Here is a 20,578-nt window from a genome sequence, read left to right on the forward strand (position 1 = left end):
GGTGGTGCCTACCAGAGAGAATATAGATCTTTCCTTTTTGTTTGTGAGGGAATGAGTGCCATCTGGTCCTTGAAGTCTACACCAATACAAAGGACTCATGTAAAAGTCAGGATGGAAATATACTTTTCATAAACCCTTAAAACATTGGAAATCACTTCAAAACAACTATTATTTTGTGTGGGTTGTATTAGCAACATAAATGATTACACACACATATAATAATATCACAATGAGTTCTGGTTCCTCCAGAAATGTCCCGTACCTCGGGCCTAAATAGAGCCCAGCCCGGTAAAGAAGTTCAGGGAACTCAAGTGACCTTAGTCATGCCATGTTTGTCCGTTCATACAAGTGTAGCATAAACCCAGTATTAATCATACAATCAACATGTCAAACTCTTTTACCACACAACCATAAAGTATCATATCTCAGTAGTCTTCAATTACAACTGAGCACAAGTCAATACGGCATAAATCACACTCAAACAAATTTAAATACCGTATGCAAAAAGGTTGTAGTCAGTCGGTCAGTCAGACAATCCGATCCGCCAACAGATCTCCAGCGGAGAAAGGCCACGAAGAATCAGCAGAGACCAACTGAGATGTGAAGTCCAAAGGAAGCAATGAGTGGATCCGATCCTGGTTAAACTTGAGACAAGGCTACAAAGCAGCACTTTCAAATACAACAAAACAAACGGAGTGAAGAAGCTTCGGAACTGAGGGTTGAACACTTCCTCATTCGCACCACCATCACAAACCCCACTTTTTGTGCAGCTGATGCTGGCTATTTAATAGGGAAGGGGGAAGCGCCCTATCGGAAGGAGAAGCACTGAGAAGGTTCAGACACATTCAGGCCCGTCACAACAGATAGAAAGAAGGTGGTTTCTGTTGGAACAGAATAATCATTCTCTCTCTACATTTCACATTTGTAAAATAACGTGGTGATCCTAACTGACCTAAGACAGATAATTTTTACTAGGATTAAATGTATTTGGCGAAGGTGTATGTAAATTTCCGACTTCAACTGTATGGGAGGTTACCAAATTTGGATTTGTTTTCAAATTATTTGGGGGGGGGTCTGTGTAATCTGAGAGAAATATGTGTCTCTAATATGGTCATACATTTGGCAGGAGGTTGAAACTAGATCCTAAAATCAGCAATGTGTTCACAACCCCCAAAAAGCAGTGGTTCAGAGCTCGTGACCCCCCCCACACACACACTAAAACATCCCAAACAGCAGGAAACAGCCGTTATCTATGGAGATGTCCTTACATCCACGTCTGTCTGCTCTCTCTCTCTGAGTATTCTGTGTGTCTCTCTCTCTGAGTATGTTGTGTGTCTCTCTCTGAGTATTTTGTGTGTGTGTCTCTCTCTCTCTGAGTATTCTGTGTGTGTCTCTCTCTGAATATTTTGTGTGTCTCTCTCTGAGTATTTTGTGTGTGTGTGTCTCTCTCTCTCTGAGTATTCTGTGTGTGTCTCTCTCTGAATATTTTGTGTCTCTCTCTCTGAGTATTTTGTGTGTGTGTGTGTCTCTCTCTCTCTCTCTCTCTCTGAGTATTTTGTGTGTGTGTGTGTCTCTCTCTCTCTCTCTCTCTCTGAGTATTCTGTGTCTCTCTCTCTCTCTCTCTGAGTATTTTTTGTGTGTCTCTCTCTCTCTCTCTCTGAGTATTCTGTGTCTCTCTCTCTCTCTCTCTGAGCATTCTATGTGTCTCTCTCTCTCTCTCTCTCTCTCTCTGAGTATTATATGTATCTCTCTCTCTCTCTCTCTCTGAGTATTTTGTGTGTCTCTCTCTCTCTCTCTCTCTGAGTATTCTATGTCTCTCTCTCTCTCGCTGAGTATTCTATGTGTCTCTCTCTCTCTCTCTCGCTCTCTCTCTCTCTCTCTCTCTCTCTGAGTATTCTGTGTGTGTGTGTGTCTCTCTCTCTCTCTCTCTCGCTGAGTATTTTGTCTCTCTCTCTCTCTCTCTCTGAGTATTTTGTGTGTGTGTGTGTCTCTCTGAGTATTTTGTCTCTCTCTCTCTCTCTGAGTATTTTGTGTGTGTGTGTCTCTGAGTATTCTGTGTGTGTCTCTCTCTCTCTCTCTCTCTCGCTGAGTATTTTGTCTCTCTCTCTCTCTCTCTCTCTGAGTATTTTATGTGTGTGTGTGTCTCTCTCTGAGTATTTTATGTGTGTGTGTGTCTCTCTCTGAGTATTTTGTGTGCCTCTCTCTCTACAGGCTGTGATGGCTAGTGACTTTGCCCTACCGCGTTTCCGGAACCTTCAGAAGCTCCTGCTGGTCCATGGTCACTGGTGTTACTCCAGACTGGCCAACATGATACTGTACTTCTTCTACAAGAACGCTGTGAGTCTCTCTCTCTCACTCACTCACTCACTCACACAGCTAAAAGTAATGGTTGGACTTGCGATCGTCTGCTGGGGCTCAAACAGTGGGGATTCAACATTGAGAACAGTCAGGAAATGAACAGGAAATTACTGCTGATGTTTGGTGGATTGTATCACAATTCCAGCGGGTCAGAATTTACATACACTAAGTTGACTGTGCCTTTAAACAGCTTGGAAAATTCCAGAAAATGATGTCATGGCTTTAGAAGCTTCTGATAGGCTAATTGGCATCATTTGAGTCAAGTGGAGGTGTACCTGTGGCTGTATTTCAAGGTCTACCTTTAAACTCAATGCCTCTTTGCTTGACATCATGGGAAAATCTAAATAAATCAGTGAAGACTTAAGAAACAAATTGTAGACCTCTAACCTCTACAAGTCTGGTTCATCCGTGGGAGCAATTTCCAAACGCCTGAAGTACCACGTTCATCTGTACAAACAATGGTTCACAAGTATAAACACTATGGGACCACGCAGCCGTCATTCCGCTCAGGAAGGAGACGCGTTCTGTCTCCTAGAGATGAACGTACTTTGGTGAGAAAAGTTCATATCAATCCCAGAACAACAGCAAAGGACCTTGTGAAGATGCTGGAGGAAACAGGTACAAAAGTATCTATATCCACAGTAAAACAAGTCCGATATCGACATAACTTGAAAGGCCGCTCAGCAAGGAAGAAGCCACTGCTCCAAAACCACCATAAAAAAGCCAGACTACGGTTTGCAAACTGCACATGGGAACAAAGATACTTAAATGTCCTCTGATCTGATGAAACAGGAATAGAACTGTTTGGCCATAATGACCATCGTTATGTTTGGAGGAAAAAGGGGGATGCTGCAAGCTGAAGAACAAAATCCCAACTGTGAAGCACGGGGGTGGCAGCATCATGTTGTAGGGGTGCTTTGCTGCAGGAGGGACTGGTGCACTTCACAGAATGGATGGCATCATGAGGCAGGAAAATTATGTGGATATATTGAAGCAACATCTCAAGACATCAGTCAGGAAGTTAAAGCTTGGTCGCAAATGGGTATTCCACATGGACAATGACCCCAAGCATTCTTCCAAAGTTGTGGCAAAATGGCTTAAGGACAACAAAGTCAAGGTATTGGAGTGGCCATCACAAAGCCCTGACCTCAATCCTATAGAACATTTGTGGGCAGAACTGAAAAAAGCATGTGCGAGCAAGGAGGCCTACAAACCTGACTCAGTTACACCAGCTCTGTCACGAGGAATGGGCCAAAATTCACCCAACTAGTGTGGGAAGCTTGTGGAAGGCTACCCAAAATGTTTGACCCAAGTTTAACAATTTAAAGGCAATGCTACCAAATACTAATTGAGTGTATGTAAACGTCTGACCCACTGGGAATGTGATGAAAGAAAATAAAAGCTGAAATAAATCACTCTCTCTACTATTATTCTGACATTTCACATTCTTAAACTAAAGTGGTGATCCTAACTGACTTAAGACAGGCAATTTTTACTAGTATTAAATGTCAGGAAAAACTGTGGAAAAACTGAGTTTAAAAGTATTTGGCTAAGGTGTATGTAAACTTCAAACTTCAACTGTATGTGTATTTTTGGCCCTGTTTTTAACAACCTACACTAAATCAACTTGGCTTGATATGGCCATCAGGTATTGAATGTTCAACTGTACGTAGTTATACACATACAGAACAGATCCTCGTCATCAAGAACAATGAATAAACAGACATGAAACAGCCAACATCATCAGGCTAAATGAGCTGCTCTTCTGTCATTTTCTCTATAAAGACATGAAACAGCCAACATCATCAGGCTAAATGAGCTGCTCTTCTGTCATTTTCTCTATAAAGACATGAAACAGCCAACATCATCAGGCTAAATGAGCTGCTCTTCTGTCATTTTCTCTATTAAGATATTATTTTTGCGCATGTGCAGGATCCGCTGGCCTCTTTTTTTTCAGCAACTCTGGCTAATGGCAGCGTAACTAATGAAGATGACGGCACACAAAACACTGTTAGTTTTGCTCCAATGTGTAGACTGCTTGTACTACAGCAATATCCATTAAAACAGACAGCCTTCATACAGTGTGCATATATATTTTTTTTTTTTTGGGGGGGGGGGTGTTGTTTCAAATCTCCACCAAGGTTTTATTTGAATTCAGCTGTTCAGAAATATAAGGCCGAGGCTTCATCATCATGTTGATCAAAATGGTTTTATGTTCAGAAGAGAAGCTCAGAAATATAAGGCAGAGACATACAGTACCAGTCAACCGTTTGGACACAGATAATCATTCCAGGGTTTTTCTACATTGTACAATAAAAGTGAAGACATCAAAACTATGAAGTAACACATATGGAATCATGTAGTAACCAAAAAAAAAGTGTTAAACAAATCAAAATATATTTTCTATTTGAGGTTCTTCAAAGTAGCCACTCTTTGCCTTGATGCCAGCTTGGCACACTCTTGACATTCTCTCAACCAGCTTCATGAGGTAGTCACCTGGAATGCATTTCAATTAACATGCCTTCTTAAATTGTGGAATTTCTTTCCTCCTTAATGTGTTTGAGCCAATTAGTTGTTTTGTGGCCCTATACAGCTCGTTGAGTGCCGTCTTAGTGTCAGTATTTGTTTTTCTTTTCCTTGCATACAGAATTTTACAAAACGGTTAATTCTGGTCTTTGTTTTTCTCTGATATTTCGTTGTATTATTATTTTGAGTGCCATCCTGATACAGGTACAGGAATGTATGAGATATGAATGTATGAATATATCTGTGTTATACCTGTTACCCGCTTCTGTAAAATGACAAACTAAATCGAAAGTTGGTCACAAAAAAAGGCCCAAATCTACAAATCAATCAGCATTAGAAATAAAGTTCTGAATTTGTGAGTGGGCCGAGACTGGGCCGGGCCGAGACTGGGCCGAGGCCGGGCCGAGACTGGGCCAGGCCGAGGCCGGGCCGAGACTGGGCCGAGGCCGGGCCGAGACTGGGCCGGGCCGAGACTGGGCCGAGACTGGACTGGGCCGAGACTGGACTGGGCCGAGACTGGGCCGAGACTGGGCCGAGACTGGGCCGGGCCGAGACTGGGCCGAGACTGGGCCGGGCCGAGACTGGGCCGGGCCGAGACTGCAGTGGTATCCTGAAAGAGCTGTACATTTATTTCTAGCCCACAGACTGAACAGCTGTAGAACCTCTGTCAGTCGACTCATCTCCTTCCCTCTCTTTGTCTCCCCATCTCCCTCTCTGTCCTCCCCAGATGTTCGTAGCGCTGATCTTCTGGTACCAGTTCTACTGTGGTTTCTCTGGGTCAGCCATGATAGACCAGTGGTATCTGATCTTCTTCAACCTCATGTTCTCTGCCTTCCCTCAACTCATCACCGGTACCCTGGATAAAGATGTATCCTCAGAGACCCTCCAAGAACTGCCTCAGCTCTACATGAACGGACAGAACTCAGAGGTGTTAATGACTATTGATAGATGATATGGTGTTAATGACGAGTGATAGATTAGAACTACGTTAGCTCTACATGAACGAGCAGAACTCAGAGGTTCAAACAATAAAGTTGATGTGTAAAGTAAATATATAACTAGTGACTAGATAACATGGATATATAATTAAGATATTTAATGATATTGTGGTTATCCTGTCTGGTATCTATTAAATATATATATATATATACAGACAAGATAACCATTGGATCAAGATAACACACTTCAAAGATGAGGAAGTTATTATTCTGTGCTTTTGTTCCTCTGGACAGCAGCATGTGTATCCCCCACTAAGTTGTAGTTGTAATCCATTGTGGGGGGGGAAAGTCTCCAGGGACAATAGTTTCAACTGAAGGACATCTTTATGAAAGTCTATGATAGAACTCATAGCGCTGGGTACAGTCCAACAGGGACATCATACCCAGCTGGCTGTGGTCCAACAGGGACATCATACCCAGCTGGCTGTGGTCCAACAGGGACATCATACCCAGCTAGCTGTAGACCAACAGGGACATCATACCCAGCTGGCTGTGGTCCAACAGGGACATCATACCCAGCTGGCTGTGGTCCAACAGGGACATCATACCCAGCTAGCTGTGGTCCAACAGGGACATCATACCCAGCTGGCTGTGGTCCAACAGGGACATCATACCCAGCTAGCTGTGGTCCAACAGGGACATCATACCCAGCTGGCTGTGGTCCAACAGGGACATCATACCCAGCTAGCTGTAGACCAACAGGGACATCATACCCAGCTGGCTGTGGTCCAACAGGGACATCATACCCAGCTGGCTGTGGTCCAACAGGGACATCATACCCAGCTGGCTGTGGTCCAACAGGGACATCATACCCAGCTGGCTGTGGTCCAACAGGGACATCATACCCAGCTGGCTGTAGACCAACAGGGACATCATACCCAGCTGGCTGTGGTCCAACAGGGACATCATACCCAGCTGGCTGTGGTCCAACAGGGACATCATACCCAGCTGGCTGTGGTCCAACAGGGACATCATACCCAGCTAGCTACAGTCCAACAGGGACACCATACGCAGCTGGCTGTGGTCCAACAGGGACATCATACCCAGCTGGCTACAGTCCAACAGGGACATCATACCCAGCTGGCTGTGGTCCAACAGGGACATCATACCCAGCTGGTTCTGTTTTAGAACACACCTGCTTGGTGGCTGCTGCTCTGAGGGTGTTGTTGATGATGTGAAATGCTCATGTGTTTGTGTTTCAGGAATACAAGCCATATATGTTCTGGATGACCATGATAGATGCCTTCTACCAAAGCCTGGTGTGCTTCTTTATACCCTACTGTGTGAGTTAGGATTGGTTACTTTATACCCTACTGTGTGAATTAGGATTGGTTACTTTATACCCTACTGTGTGAATTAGGATTGGTTACTTTATACCCTACTGTGTGAGTTAGGATTGGTTACTTCATACCCTACTGTGTGAGTTAGGATTGGTTACTTTATACCCTACTGTGTGAGTTAGGATTGGTTACTTTATACCCTACTGTGTGAGTTAGGATTGGTTACTTTATAACCTACTGTTTGAGTTAGGATTGGTTGCTTTATACCCTACTGTGTGAGTTAGGATTGGTTACTTTATACCCTACTGTGTGAGTTAGGATTGGTTTCTTTATACCCTACTGTGTGAATTAGGATTGGTTACTTTATACCCTACTGTGTGAGTTAGGATTGGTTACTTTATACCCTACTGTGTGAGTTAGGATTGGTTACTTTATACCCTACTGTGTGAGTTAGGATTGGTTACTTATACCCTACTGTTTGAGTTAGGATTGGTTACTTCATACCCTACTGTGTGAGTTAGGATTGGTTTCTTTATACCCTACTGTGTGAGTTAGGATTGGTTTCTTTATACCCTACTGTGTGAGTTAGGATTGGTTTCTTTATACCCTACTGTGTGAGTTAGGATTGGTTACTTTATACCCTACTGTGTGAGTTAGGATTGATTACTTTATACCCTACTGTGTGAGTTAGGATTGGTTACTTTATACCCTACTGTGTGAGTTAGGATTGGTTACTTATACCCTACTGTTTGAGTTAGGATTGGTTACTTATACCCTACTGTGTGAGTTAGGATTGGTTTCTTTATACCCTACTGTGTGAGTTAGGATTGGTTACTTATACCCTACTGTGTGAGTTAGGATTGGTTACTTCATACCCTACTGTGTGAGTTAGGATTGGTTTCTTTTGGAACACTTTGATGGATGAACTTAAAATAAATGTAATAACCCTGTCATGACATCTTCTACTATCTCTCTCTCACACACAGACCACTGATCCCTTTGTCTGTCCATCTCCTCCAGGCCTATGCTGACACTGATGTGGACTTGTTGACCTGGGGAACCCCCATCACCACCCTGGCTCTGTTTACTATACTGATACACCTGGGCTTGGAGACCAAGACCTGGGTAAGAAGACACTCCTACGAATTTACTGATTGTCTAAATCAACTTATTTTCAAGTACTTTCAAAGCCTCAATTACCAAATATTGAATATGGGCTACTTTGTAAATCAATTAATTTGAAAACTAAGAGTTTTGGACATAGGCTTTTATTCAGCCCAAAAAATAACTGTCTACACCGCGTCACTCTGCACCGGGTCGCTCTGCACCGGGTCGCTCTGCACCGGGTCGCTCGGCACCGGGTCGCTCGGCACCGGGTCGCTCGGCACCGGGTCGCTCTGTACCGGGTCGCTCTGTACCGGGTCGCTCTGTACCGGGTCGCTCTGCACCGGGTCGCTCTGCACCGGGTCGCTCTACACCGGGTCACTCTGCACCGCGTCACTCTGCACCGCGTCACTCTGCACCGCGTCACTCTGCACCGCGTCACTCTGCACCGCGTCACTCTGCACCGCGTCACTCCGCACCGCGTCACTCTGCACCGCGTCACTCCGCACCGCGTCACTCTGCACCGCGTCACACTCCGTGCCGCTTTGAACCGATCCTAGGTAGGTGGTTAGTCAGTCAGTGGTTTGGCGTCCTGTGTACTCATCTGGCTTTGAGTCTCTAATTCCGTTTGTTCCTCTCCCCTCTTCCTCCTCTTTCTCTCCTCTGTTCTTCCGCTCCTCTATTCCTCTGCTTCCTCCTCTCCTGTCTTCTCCCTCCTCTCCTGTCTTCCTCCTCCTCTCCTGTCTTCTCCCTCCTCTCCTGTCTTCTTCCTCCTCTCCTGTCTTCTCCCTCCTCTCCTGTCTTCTCCCTCCTCTCCTGTCTTTCTCTCCTCTCCTGTCTTTCCCTCCTCTCCTGTCTTTCCCTCCTCTCCTGTCTTTCCCTCCTCTCCTGTCTTCTCCCTCTTCTCCCTCTTCTTCCTCCTCTCCCCTAATCTTCTTCCTCTTCCTCCTCTCCCCTCATCTTCCTCCTCTTATGTCCTCTCCCTCCTCTCCCTGCTCTTCCTCCTCTCCCCTCTTTTTCCCTCCAGACGTGGATGAACTGGGTGTCCATCACCTTCAGTGTGGGTCTGTTCTTTACTGTGGCTCTGTGTTACAACGCTTCCTGTCCCACATGCTACTCCCCCTCCAACCCTTACTGGACCATGCAGAGACTGCTGGGGGAACCGGTCTTCTACCTGCTCTGTGTCATCACTCCTGTAGCCGCCCTGCTGCCCAGGTTAGTAAGGGGGAGGTGTGTGAGTGTGTATGAGAGAGAGAACGTGTGGGATGTGCATGTGTAGGTTGTTGTTTAAGAGTCCTCTGTTATTAATTATAGCCTTTCATGTTTATTCCAAGGAGCTGGTATTTCTATCGCAGTGCGCCGTCTGGTGTGTCTGTCTCTGTGTCAAATCAAATGTTATTTGTCACGTGCCAAATACAACAGGTGTAGTAGACCTTACAGTGAAATGCTGAATACAACAGGTGTAGTAGACCTCACAGTGAAATGCGGAATACAACAGGTGTAGTAGACCTTACAGTGAAATGCTGAATACAACAGGTGTAGTAGACCTTACAGTGAAATGCTTAATACAACAGTTGTAGTGGACCTTACAGTGAAATGCTGAATACAACAGGTGTAGTAGACCTTAGTGAACTGCTAAATACAACAGTTGTAGTAGACCTTACAGTGAAATGCTGAATACAACAGGTGTAGTAGACCTTACAGTGAAATGCTGAATACAACAGGTGTAGTAGACCTTACAGTGAAATGCTGAATACAACAGGTGTAGTAGACCTTACAGTGAAATGCTGAATACAACAGGTGTAGTAGACCTCACAGTGAAATGCTGAATACAACAGGTGTAGTAGACCTCACAGTGAAATGCTGAATACAACAGGTGTAGTAGACCTCACAGTGAAATGCTGAATACAACAGGTGTAGTAGACCTCACAGTGAAATGCTGAATACAACAGGTGTAGTAGACCTCACAGTGAAATGCTGAATACAACAGTTGTAGTAGACCTCACAGTGAAATGCTGAATACAACAGGTGTAGGTAGACCTCACAGTGAAATGCTGAATACAACAGGTGTAGTAGACCTTACAGTGAAATGCTGAATACAACAGGTGTAGTAGACCTCACAGTGAAATGCTGAATACGACAGGTGTAGTAGACCTCACAGTGAAATGCTGAATACAACAGGTGTAGGTAGACCTCACAGTGAAATGCTGAATACAACAGGTGTAGTAGACCTCACAGTGAAATGCTGAATACAACAGGTGTAGTAGACCTTACAGTGAAATTCTGAATACAACAGGTGTAGTAGACCTTACAGTGAAATGCTGAATACAACGGGTGTAGTAGACCTTATAGTGAAATGCTGAATATAACAGGTGTAGTAGACCTCACAGTGAAATGCTGAATACAACAGGTGTAGTAGACCTCACAGTGAAATGCTGAATACAACAGGTGTAGTAGACCTTACAGTGAAATGCTTAATACAACAGGTGTAGTAGACCTCACAGTGAAATGCTGAATACAACAGGTGTAGTAGACCTTACAGTGAAATGCTGAATACAACAGGTTTAGTAGACCTCACAGTGAAATGCTGAATACAACAGGTGTAGTAGACCTTACAGTGAAATGCTGAATACAACAGGTGTAGTAGACCTTACAATGAAATGCTGAATACAACAGGTGTAGTAGACCTTACAGTGAAATGCTGAATACAACAGGTTTAGTAGACCTTACAGTGAAATGCTGAATACAACAGGTGTAGTAGACCTTACAGTGAAATGCTGAATACAACAGGTGTAGTAGACCTTACAGTGAAATGCTGAATACAACAGGTGTAGTAGACCTCACAGTGAAATGCTGAATACAACAGGTGTAGTAGACCTCACAGTGAAATGCTGAATACAACAGGTGTAGTAGACCTTACAGTGAAATGCTGAATACAACAGGTGTAGTAGACCTCACAGTGAAATGCTGAATACAACAGGTGTAGTAGACCTTACAGTGAAATGCTGAATACAACAGGGGTAGTAGACCTTACAGTGAAATGCTGAATACAACAGGTATAGATAGACCTTACAGTGAAATGCTGAATACAACAGGTGTAGTAGACCTCACAGTGAAATGCTGAATACAACAGGTGTAGTAGACCTTACAGTGAAATGCTTATTGACAAGCCCTTAACCAACAATGCAGTTTAAAGAAAAATAAATGTAAAGAAATTGAAAAGAAAAGTAACAAATAACAGCTGCAGTAAAATAACAATAGTCGAGGTAATGTAGGTAGAGTTAAAGTCACCGGTTAGTCGAGGTAATGTAGGTAGAGTTAAAGTCACCGGTTAGTCGAGGTAATGTAGGTAGAGTTAAAGTCACCGGTTAGTCGAGGTAATGTAGGTAGAGTTAAAGTCGCCGGTTAGTCGAGGTAATGTAGGTAGAGTTAAAGTCGCCGGTTAGTCGAGGTAATGTAGGTAGAGTTAAAGTCGCCGGTTAGTCGAGGTAATGTAGGTAGAGTTAAAGTCACCGGTTAGTCGAGGTAATGTAGGTAGAGTTAAAGTCACCGGTTAGTCGAGGTAATGTAGGTAGAGTTAAAGTCACCGGTTAGTCGAGGTAATGTAGGTAGAGTTAAAGTCACCGGTTAGTCGAGGTAATGTAGGTAGAGTTAAAGTCACCGGTTAGTCGAGGTAATGTAGGTAGAGTTAAAGTCGCCGGTTAGTCGAGGTAATGTAGGTAGAGTTAAAGTCGCCGGTTAGTCGAGGTAATGTAGGTAGAGTTAAAGTCACCGGTTAGTCGAGGTAATGTAGGTAGAGTTAAAGTCACCGGTTAGTCGAGGTAATGTAGGTAGAGTTAAAGTCACCGGTTAGTCGAGGTAATGTAGGTAGAGTTAGTGACTGCGTAGATAATTTTTTATTTATTTAATTTCACCTTTATTTAACCAGGTAGGCCAGTTGAGAACAAGTTCTCATTTACAACTGTGACCTGGCCAAGATAAAGCAAAGCAGTTCGACACAAACAACACAGAGTTACAAACATACAGTTAATAATACAGAAAGATAAGTCTATATACGATGTGAGCAAATGAGGTGAGAAGGGAGGTAAAGGCAAAAAAAATGGCCATGGTGGCAAAGTAAATATAATATAGTAAGTAAAACACTGGAATGGTTGATTTGCAGTAGAAGAATGTGCAAAGTAGAAATAGAAATAATGGGAGGGTTGTAAATAATAATTATTAACAGAGAGGGCCTCCCGGGTGGCGCTGTACTGCAACGCCAGCTGTGCCACCAGAGACCCTGGGTTCGCGCCCAGGCTCTGTTGTAACCGGCCGTGACCGGGAGGTCCGTGGGGCGACGCACAATTGGCCTAGCGTCGTCCGGGTTAGGGAGGGTTTGGCCGGTAGGGATATCCTTGTCTCATCGTGCACCAGAGACTCCTGTGGCGGGCCGGGCGCAGTGCGCGCTAACCAAGGTTGCCAGGTGCACAGTGTTTCCTCCGACACATTGGTGCGGCTGGCTTCCGGGTTGGATGCGCGTTGTGTTAAGAAGCAGTGCGGGTTGTGTATCGGAGGACGCATGACTTTCAACCTTCGTCTCTCCCGAGCCTGTACGGGAGTTGTAGCGATGAGACAAGATAGTAGCTACCAAAAACAATTGGACACCACGAAATTGGGGAGAAAATGGGGTAAAATTCAACAACAACAAAAAAGAGGAAACAAAAACAGAGTTGCAGTAAAAGGGGGGGTTGAGGCCATTTGATTGGCTGTTCAGGAGTCTTATGGAACCTGGACTTGGCGCTCCGGTACTGCTTGATATGCGGTAGCAGAGAGAAGTTGGCTGTAGTCTTTGAACATTTTTAGGCCCTTCCTCTGACACCGCCTGGTATAGAGGTCCTGGATGGCAAACAGCTTAGCCCCAGTGATGTACTGGGCCGTTCGCACTACCCTCTGAAGTGCCTTGCGGTCGGAGGCCGAGCTGTTGCCATACCAGGCAACCAGTCAGCATGCTCTGTATGTATAGAACCTTTTGGGGATGTGACCCACGCCAATCTTTTCAGTCTCCTGAGGGGGAAAAGGTGTTCTCATGCCCTCTTCACGACTGTCTGTCTTGGTGTGTTTGGACCATGATAGTTTCTTGGTGATCAGGCCTACCACTGTTGTGTCATTGGCAAACTTGATGATGGTGTTGGAGTCGTGCCCGGCCATGCAGTCATGAGTGAACAGGAAGTACAGTAGGGGACTGAGCACGCACCCGAGGGCCCCAGTGTTGAGGATCAGCGTGGCAGATGTGTTGCTACCTACCCTCACCACCTGGGGGCGGCCCGTCAGGAAGTCCAGGATCCAGTTGCAGAGGGAGGTGTTTCGTCCCATGGACCTTAGCTTATTGATGAACTTTGAGGGCAATATGGTGTTGAACGCTGAGCTGTAGTCAATGTTTACATACACCTTAGCCAAATACATTTAAACTCAGTTTTTCACAATTCCTGACATTTAATCCTAGTAAAAATTCCCGGTCCTAGGTCAGTTAGGATCACCACTTTATTTTAAGAATGTGAAATGTCAGAATAATAGTAGAGAGAATTATTTATTTCAGCTTTAATTTCTTTAATCACATTCCCAGTGGGTCAGAAGTTTATGTAAACTAAATTAGTATTTGGTAGCATTGCCTTTAAATTGCTTAACTTGGGTCAAACATTTCGGGTAGCCTTCCACAAGCTCCCCACAATAAGTTGGGTGAATTTTGGCCCATTCCTCTTGACAGAACTGGTGTAACTGAGTCAGGTTTGTAGGCCTCCTTGCTCGCACACACTTTTTCAGTTCTGCCCACAAATGTTCTATAGGATTGAGGTCAGGGCTTTGTGATGGCCACTCCAATACCTTGACTTAATTGTTGTTAAGCCAAGTATGGAAGTATGCTTGGGGTCATTGTCCATTTGGAAGACCCATTCGCGACCAAGCTTTAACTTCCTAACTGTCTTGGGATGTTGCTTCAATATATCCACATAATGTTCCTTCCTCAAGATGCCATTTATTTTGTGAAGTGCACCAGACTCCCCTGCAGCAAAGCAACCCCCACAACATGATGCTGCCACCCTCGTGCTTCACGTTTGGGATGGTGTTCTTCGGCTTGCAAGCCTCCCCCTTTTTCCTCCAAACATAACAATGGTAATTATGGACAAACCGTTCTATTTTTGTTTCATCAGACCAGAGGACATTTCTCCAAAAAGTACGATCTTTGTCCCCATGTGTAGTTGCAAACCGTAGTCTGACTTTTTTATGGCGGTTTTGGAGCAGTGGCTTCTTCCTTGCTGAGTGGCCTTTCAGGTTATGTCGATATAGGACTCGTTCTACTGTGGATATAGATACTTTTGTACCTGTTTCCTCCAGCATCTTCACAAGGTCCTTTGCTGTTGTTCTGGGATTGATTTGCACCTTTCGCACCAAAGTACATTCATCTCTAGGGGACAGAACGCGTCTCTCTCCTGAGTGTTATGAAGGCTGCATGGTCCCATGGTGTTTATACTTGTGTACTATTGTTTGTACAGATGAATGTGGTACCTTCAGGCATTTGGAAATTGCTCCCACGGATGAACCAGTCTTGTGGAAGTCTACAATTTATTTTCTGAGGTCTTGGCTGATTTCTTTTGATTTTCCCATGATGTAAAGCAAAGATGCACTGATTTTGAAGGTAGGCCTTGAAATGCATTCACAGGTACACCTCCAATTGACTCAAATTATGTAAAATATCAGAAGCTTCTAAAGCCATGACATAATTTTCTGGAATTTTCCAAGCTATTTCAAGGCACAGTCAACTTAGTGTATGTGAACTTCTGACCCACCCATTGTGATACAGTGAATTATAAGTGACATAATCTGTCTGTAAACAATTTTTGTGTCATGAACAAAGTAGATGTCCTAACCGACTTGCCAAAACTATAGTTTGTTAACAAGAAATTTGTGGAGTGGTTGAAACACGAGTTTTAATGACTCCAACCTAAGTGTATGTAAACTTCCCACTTCAACTGTATGTGTTATTTTTGTCCAGGTGTGAAAGGGCAGTGTAGAGTGCAATAGAGACTGCATCATCTGTGGATCTGTTTGGGCGGTATGCAAATTGGAGTGGGTCTAGGGTTTCTGGGAAAATGGTGTTGATGTGAGCCATGACCAGCCTTTCAAAGCACTTCATGACTACAGACACTAAGGCAGGTTACCTTAGTGTTCTTGGGCACGGGGACTATGGTGGTCTGTTTGGTCTGGTCTGTCTGGTCTGGGACTGTGTCCCTAATGGCAGCCAGCCCACAGGGCTCTTCAAAAGTAGCCAGCCAACAGGGCTCTTCAAAAGTAGCCAGCCAACAGGGCTCATCAAAAGTAGCCAGCCCATAGGGCTCTATTCAGTAGTGCACTATATAGAGAGTATGGTTTCATTTAGGGCTCACCCTGACTCATTTCTCCTCTCCTTTCTCTCGCTCTCCATTCAGATACTTCTACAGGGCGTGTCAGAGCTCTCTGTTCCCCACTCCAGTCCAGGTCGGCAGGCAGCTGGACAAACTGCCCAGTGACACCCGTAGAAACATCCTCAGTCTCCAGGCCGGGTCACTTCTGCATCTCAGACCGCCCTTCCTGTCTTCACTTTCCTTCACTGGACCCTTGACTAAAGACTGCAGCCACAGGGCCACTTCCACCCAGAACCAGTACAGCTTCACCAGGGGCCCGGCCAAGAGTCCTGAGGGCCGTCTGGACCTGTCCTTACGGGGGGATGAGGCTGGGAAGGATCAGGGGAAGGGCTGGGGCTCTGGCAGTCCTGGAGACAGTCAGAGGAGGCTTGAAGATGATGATCAGTACACACTGGCCTCCACAGAGACTGATACTCTGCCTTATACCAAAGCCAAAGAAGCTCCTCGGCCTGAGGCAGGGTGTATGGCTGGAGCAGGGGCTGGGAGTATGGCTGGAGCTGGGAGTATGGCTGGAGCCGGGAGTATGGCTGGAGCAGGGGCCCGGAGTATGGCTGGAACAAGGGCTGGGAGTATGGCTGGAACAGGGGCTGGGAGTATGGCTGGAACAGGGGCTGGGAGTATGGCAGGGGCTGGGAGTATGGCTGGGGCTGGGAGTATGGCTGGAACAGGGGCTGGGAGTATGGCTGGAACAGGGGCTGGGAGTATGGCTGGAACAGGGGCTGGGAGTATGGCTGGAACAGGGGCTGGGAGTATGGCTGGAACAGGGGCTGGGAGTATGGCTGGAACAGGGGCTGGGCCTGATTACCTTCAGGCTCCTCTCACCCAGGACAATGACTGTCAGGACATTACTCTTCTTGATCCCTCGGACCTAAATCTGTCCAGCTTTATCACCTCCACACCCCTTCTGACCACAACCCAGTCAGAGACCATCCAACTGACTCTGCCCCCTGCTGGTGGTTCCCAGTCTGCAGCCTACAGACGGAACTATGAGAACCATGACACTACGCCACACAGACCACCTGACCACAGGCTCCTCCCTCCTACAGACAGACCAGAACACCCCCAGGCCACGCCCACCTGTCCTAAAGAAAACGTGTGGCTCCAAACCACCTCTCTATGATGTATTGTAGCCTTAATATCTATGTATTGTTCTTCTCAGATTTACATGATAGCTCTATTGAATTCTATTTTTCAAGAGAATTTATTTTATCAAAGTTATTATCATCATTATTCATGTACATTTAGATGTTTTATGTTATAGGTCCAATAGCAGCTGCTTTCATCTCCATATCAAATCATTTCTGGGTAACAATTAACTACCGTAACTGATTGTTTTCAATTAAAAGGGTCAAAAAGAAACATATTAATTTCTCAAGCAAGAATTTAGCTAGGACTGTCTGGGAGTGGTTTGAGTGGGGAGGGGAAAACTAGAACTCTTTCTTATTGGTCTGTTAACTCATTTACCGCATGGTGATGTCACCAGGCAGGTCAAAACGACATCCCACCAAACAGGCTGAAATTTGAGGCGGTCTTTTCAAACAGCTTTTACACTAAAAGGGCATTATTATGATTTTCACAATTTCACAGTATTATTCCAATATCATAGTATGGAAATATACACTCACTGGACAGTTTATTAGGTACACCCATTTAGTACCGTGTCGGACCCCCCTTTGCCTCCAGAACAGCCTGAATTCTTTGTGGGCATGGATTCTAAAAGGTGTTGGAAACATTCCACAGGGATGTTGGCCCATGCTGAGATGATGGCATCGCATAGTTGCTGCTGATTGGACAACGGTACGTTCATGCTGCCAGCGGCCTGCTCCTTCTCATCCCAAAGGTACTCTATTGGGTTTGGACAGCAACAATGTTCACATGCTGTGGCCTTCAATCCTTGCTCAATTGGTATCAAGGGACCTAAATGTGTGCAAGCAAAACATTCCCCACAGCGCCATCTTGTACCATTGAGACCAGGCAGGATGCTGACTCTGCCATGAGCATGACGCTACAGAAATCGTGTTTCGACGGACCAGGCGATGTTTCCACTCCTCAAATTGTCCAGTGTTGTTGCCCACTGGAACCTCTTCTTCTTGTTTTTATCTGATGGGAGTAGAACCCGGTGTTGCAATAGAACCATCCGTGACAAAGACCGACGCGTTGTGCGTTTCCGAGATGCTGTTCTGCACACCACTGTTGTACTGTGTCGTTAATGGTCTGTTTGTGGCCCGCCTGTTAGCTTGCACGGTTCTTCTTCGACCTCTCATCAACGAGCTGTTTTCACCCACAGGACTGTCGCTGACTGGATGTTTTTGTTAGTCGCACCATTCTTGGTAAACCCTAGACACTGTCATGTGTGAAAAGCCCAGGAGGGCAGCCGTTTCTGAGATACTGGATCCGGCGTTGTGATCCACTTTTGTGAACATGGTGTTGTACCTATTAAACTGGCTGGTAAAACACAGGAAAATCACGTTTTTGACTGCACTGGGCCTTTATATAAAAATACAAAACATTCAGAGTAGAGTTTATACAACTGGACTTTCTGTTTTATCATTTTGGGAAGAAAGCTGTCCGTTATGTGAATACTGGAAGGGTTTGTTTGAAACCAGAGAGCAAGACCACACAGGCTTTCTGTTATCAGTGTGTTTGGAATGATTTCTTGTCTCTGATAGGAAGGGAAGCACAGAGCTGCTGTTCTGCTTCGTATCCATCCCCTCAGCCTGGTAACCTATTGACTGTGTACCAAAGTGCCGTTGCTCTTCAATCTTGTTAATAAGAATAATTAGCTGGGGGTTTATTTCTTCTATTTCACACATGTACAAGACTGTATTATTACACATGTGAATTGGAAATGTATTTTTTGCACATCCCCCTGAGACACATCCTCAGAGTGTGGTCAAGGCCTGGGATATTAGCCATTAATGATGGCGACCCTGGACAACTCCCCGTGAGACACAGCCTCAGAGTGTGGTCAAGGCCTGGGATATCAGCCATTAATGATGGAGACCCTGGACAACTCCCCCTGAGACACAGCCTCAGAGTGTGGTCAAGGCCTGGGATATCAGCCATTAATGATGGAGACCCTGGACAACTCCCCCTGAGACACAGCCTCAGAGTGTGGTCAAGGCCTGGGATATCAGCCATTAATGATGGAGACCCTGGACAAATCCCCCTGAGACACAGCCTCAGAGTGTGGTCAAGGCCTGGGATATCAGCCATTAATGATGGAGACCCTGGACAACTCTGGACAACAATTCGAGCCAGCGACCTTTCGGTTACTGGCTCAACACGCTTAACCGCTTGGGTTCCTGCCTTTCAGTGTTCCTCCTTAATGTACTGTGAGCAGGACTTGATGCAGGGCTTGATGCAGGGCTTGATGCAGGGCTTGATGCAGGGCTTGATGCAGGGCTTGATGCAGCCAATGCTACCTGCTTGTTTAGAAGTCTGCTTTTCAGAAGCAATGTGCCTTTAACAGTATGCTTGAAAATAAATCAACGTGACTCTGGATGAAAACATAATGATGTTTGTTTCCAACATTAGGGCTGTTTTCCTAAAGAAGTTAGATTTAGTTTCGTCGTTTTGCTTCCTTGCTCGTGTCTTCCCGGGCCCTATGAGTTACCTGTTATTGTGTCCCAAATGGCACCCTATTCTCTGTATAGTGACCTATATTTGACCAGGACTCATTGGGAATAGGGTACCATTGAGAACTAAAAGTGACTTAGTTAGCGCTATTGAGATTATCGCTGCGGTAGTTTTCCTACTTTAACCTCAATGTAATCCACTGTCACATTCCAATATGCAGAGAACTCTGTAACAAGTCATAAAATACACCAAGAAGTGGATTTAAAACTATTTTTGAATGATGTTTTCCTTTTCACAGTTGATGTAAAATGGGTAATTCTGTATGACATTCTTACAACAACAACAAAAATGTTCCTATGCTCTTTGTCTTGTTGTAGAATATTGAAATGGAAGAGTTAATTGCAACCATACCAAAGCCAAATCTTTTGTTACTCAACGTTATTATATTATTCAGTTTAGATGAAGTTAAACCATCTCAAAAGTGTTGTCAGTGTCCATATTGTGATGCTCTCTTTAAGCCAAATACACACAAAGGAAGTGCTTGTTCCTGAATTGCAGGGACGTTTTAAGCAGTCTATGGTTTTCTTGATGTTTTTAAAACGACTGTTTGCTGCCTTTGTCTTTTCATAAATCAGACCAGCCTTTTATCAAATGTTCCTTCATGTGCCAGGAAGTGTGCCTTAACACTGGATTAATTCAATATATTTCTTCATACATGTTCATCATATTGTTCAGTTAATTGAGAAGGATAACAAATAAATGAATCGTTTTTCTTAATGTTTTTTAAACAGACACGATGCAGTGGTACATTTCATTTAATTTTAAAGCATTTTGGTTGACTGTTTGTTTGGATAGGAGTGTAAAGTCTGTCTCTGTTCCCAGGTTAGTCTGTCTCTGTTCCCAGGTTAGTCTGTCTCTGTTCCCAGGTTAGTCTGTCTCTGTTCCCAGGTTAGTCTGTCTCTGTTCCCAGGTTAGTCTGTCTCTGTTCCCAGGTTAGTCTGTCTCTGTTCCCAGGTTAGTCTGTCTCTGTTCCCAGGTTAGTCTGTCTCTGTTCCCAGGTTAGTCTGTCTCTGTTCCCAGGTTAGTCTGTCTCTGGTCCCAGGTTAGTCTGTCTCTGGTCCCTCTGTCTCTGTTCCCAGGTTAGTCTGTCTCTGTTCCCTCTGTCTCTGTTCCCAGGTTAGTCTGTCTCTGGTCCCTCTGTCTCTGTTCCCAGGTTAGTCTGTCTCTGTTCCCTCTGTCTCTGTTCCCAGGTTAGTCTGTCTCTGTTCCCAGGTTAGTCTGTCTCTGTTCCCAGGTT

General features: G+C 44.9%; 2 protein-coding genes across 4 annotated transcripts in view; one reads left to right on the forward strand and one right to left on the reverse strand.

The window, feature by feature from the left end:
- atp10a (ATPase phospholipid transporting 10A) overlaps positions 1 to 20,073 on the forward strand; it is a 146,013-nt gene extending 125,940 nt beyond the window's left edge. For all 3 annotated transcript variants that reach the window (XM_090229608.1, XM_090229662.1, XM_090229720.1), the window contains 6 exons: positions 2,212 to 2,337; positions 5,612 to 5,812; positions 7,085 to 7,165; positions 8,183 to 8,287; positions 9,294 to 9,481; positions 15,727 to 20,073. In XM_090229608.1, coding sequence (XP_090085734.1) covers positions 2,212 to 2,337; positions 5,612 to 5,812; positions 7,085 to 7,165; positions 8,183 to 8,287; positions 9,294 to 9,481; positions 15,727 to 16,822 — 1,797 coding nt within the window. In that variant the 3' untranslated portion in view covers positions 16,823 to 20,073. The remainder of the gene's footprint in view (positions 1 to 2,211; positions 2,338 to 5,611; positions 5,813 to 7,084; positions 7,166 to 8,182; positions 8,288 to 9,293; positions 9,482 to 15,726) is intronic.
- Positions 1 to 20,578, reverse strand: part of LOC149985338 (uncharacterized) — a 175,620-nt gene that overhangs the window by 133,768 nt on the left and 21,274 nt on the right. The gene's annotated exons all lie outside the window — the stretch shown is intronic.

Source organism: Oncorhynchus mykiss, chromosome 1 (assembly GCF_057628025.1).
Source record: "Oncorhynchus mykiss isolate SJ-2025 chromosome 1, ASM5762802v1, whole genome shotgun sequence".
NCBI lineage: Eukaryota > Metazoa > Chordata > Actinopteri > Salmoniformes > Salmonidae > Oncorhynchus > Oncorhynchus mykiss.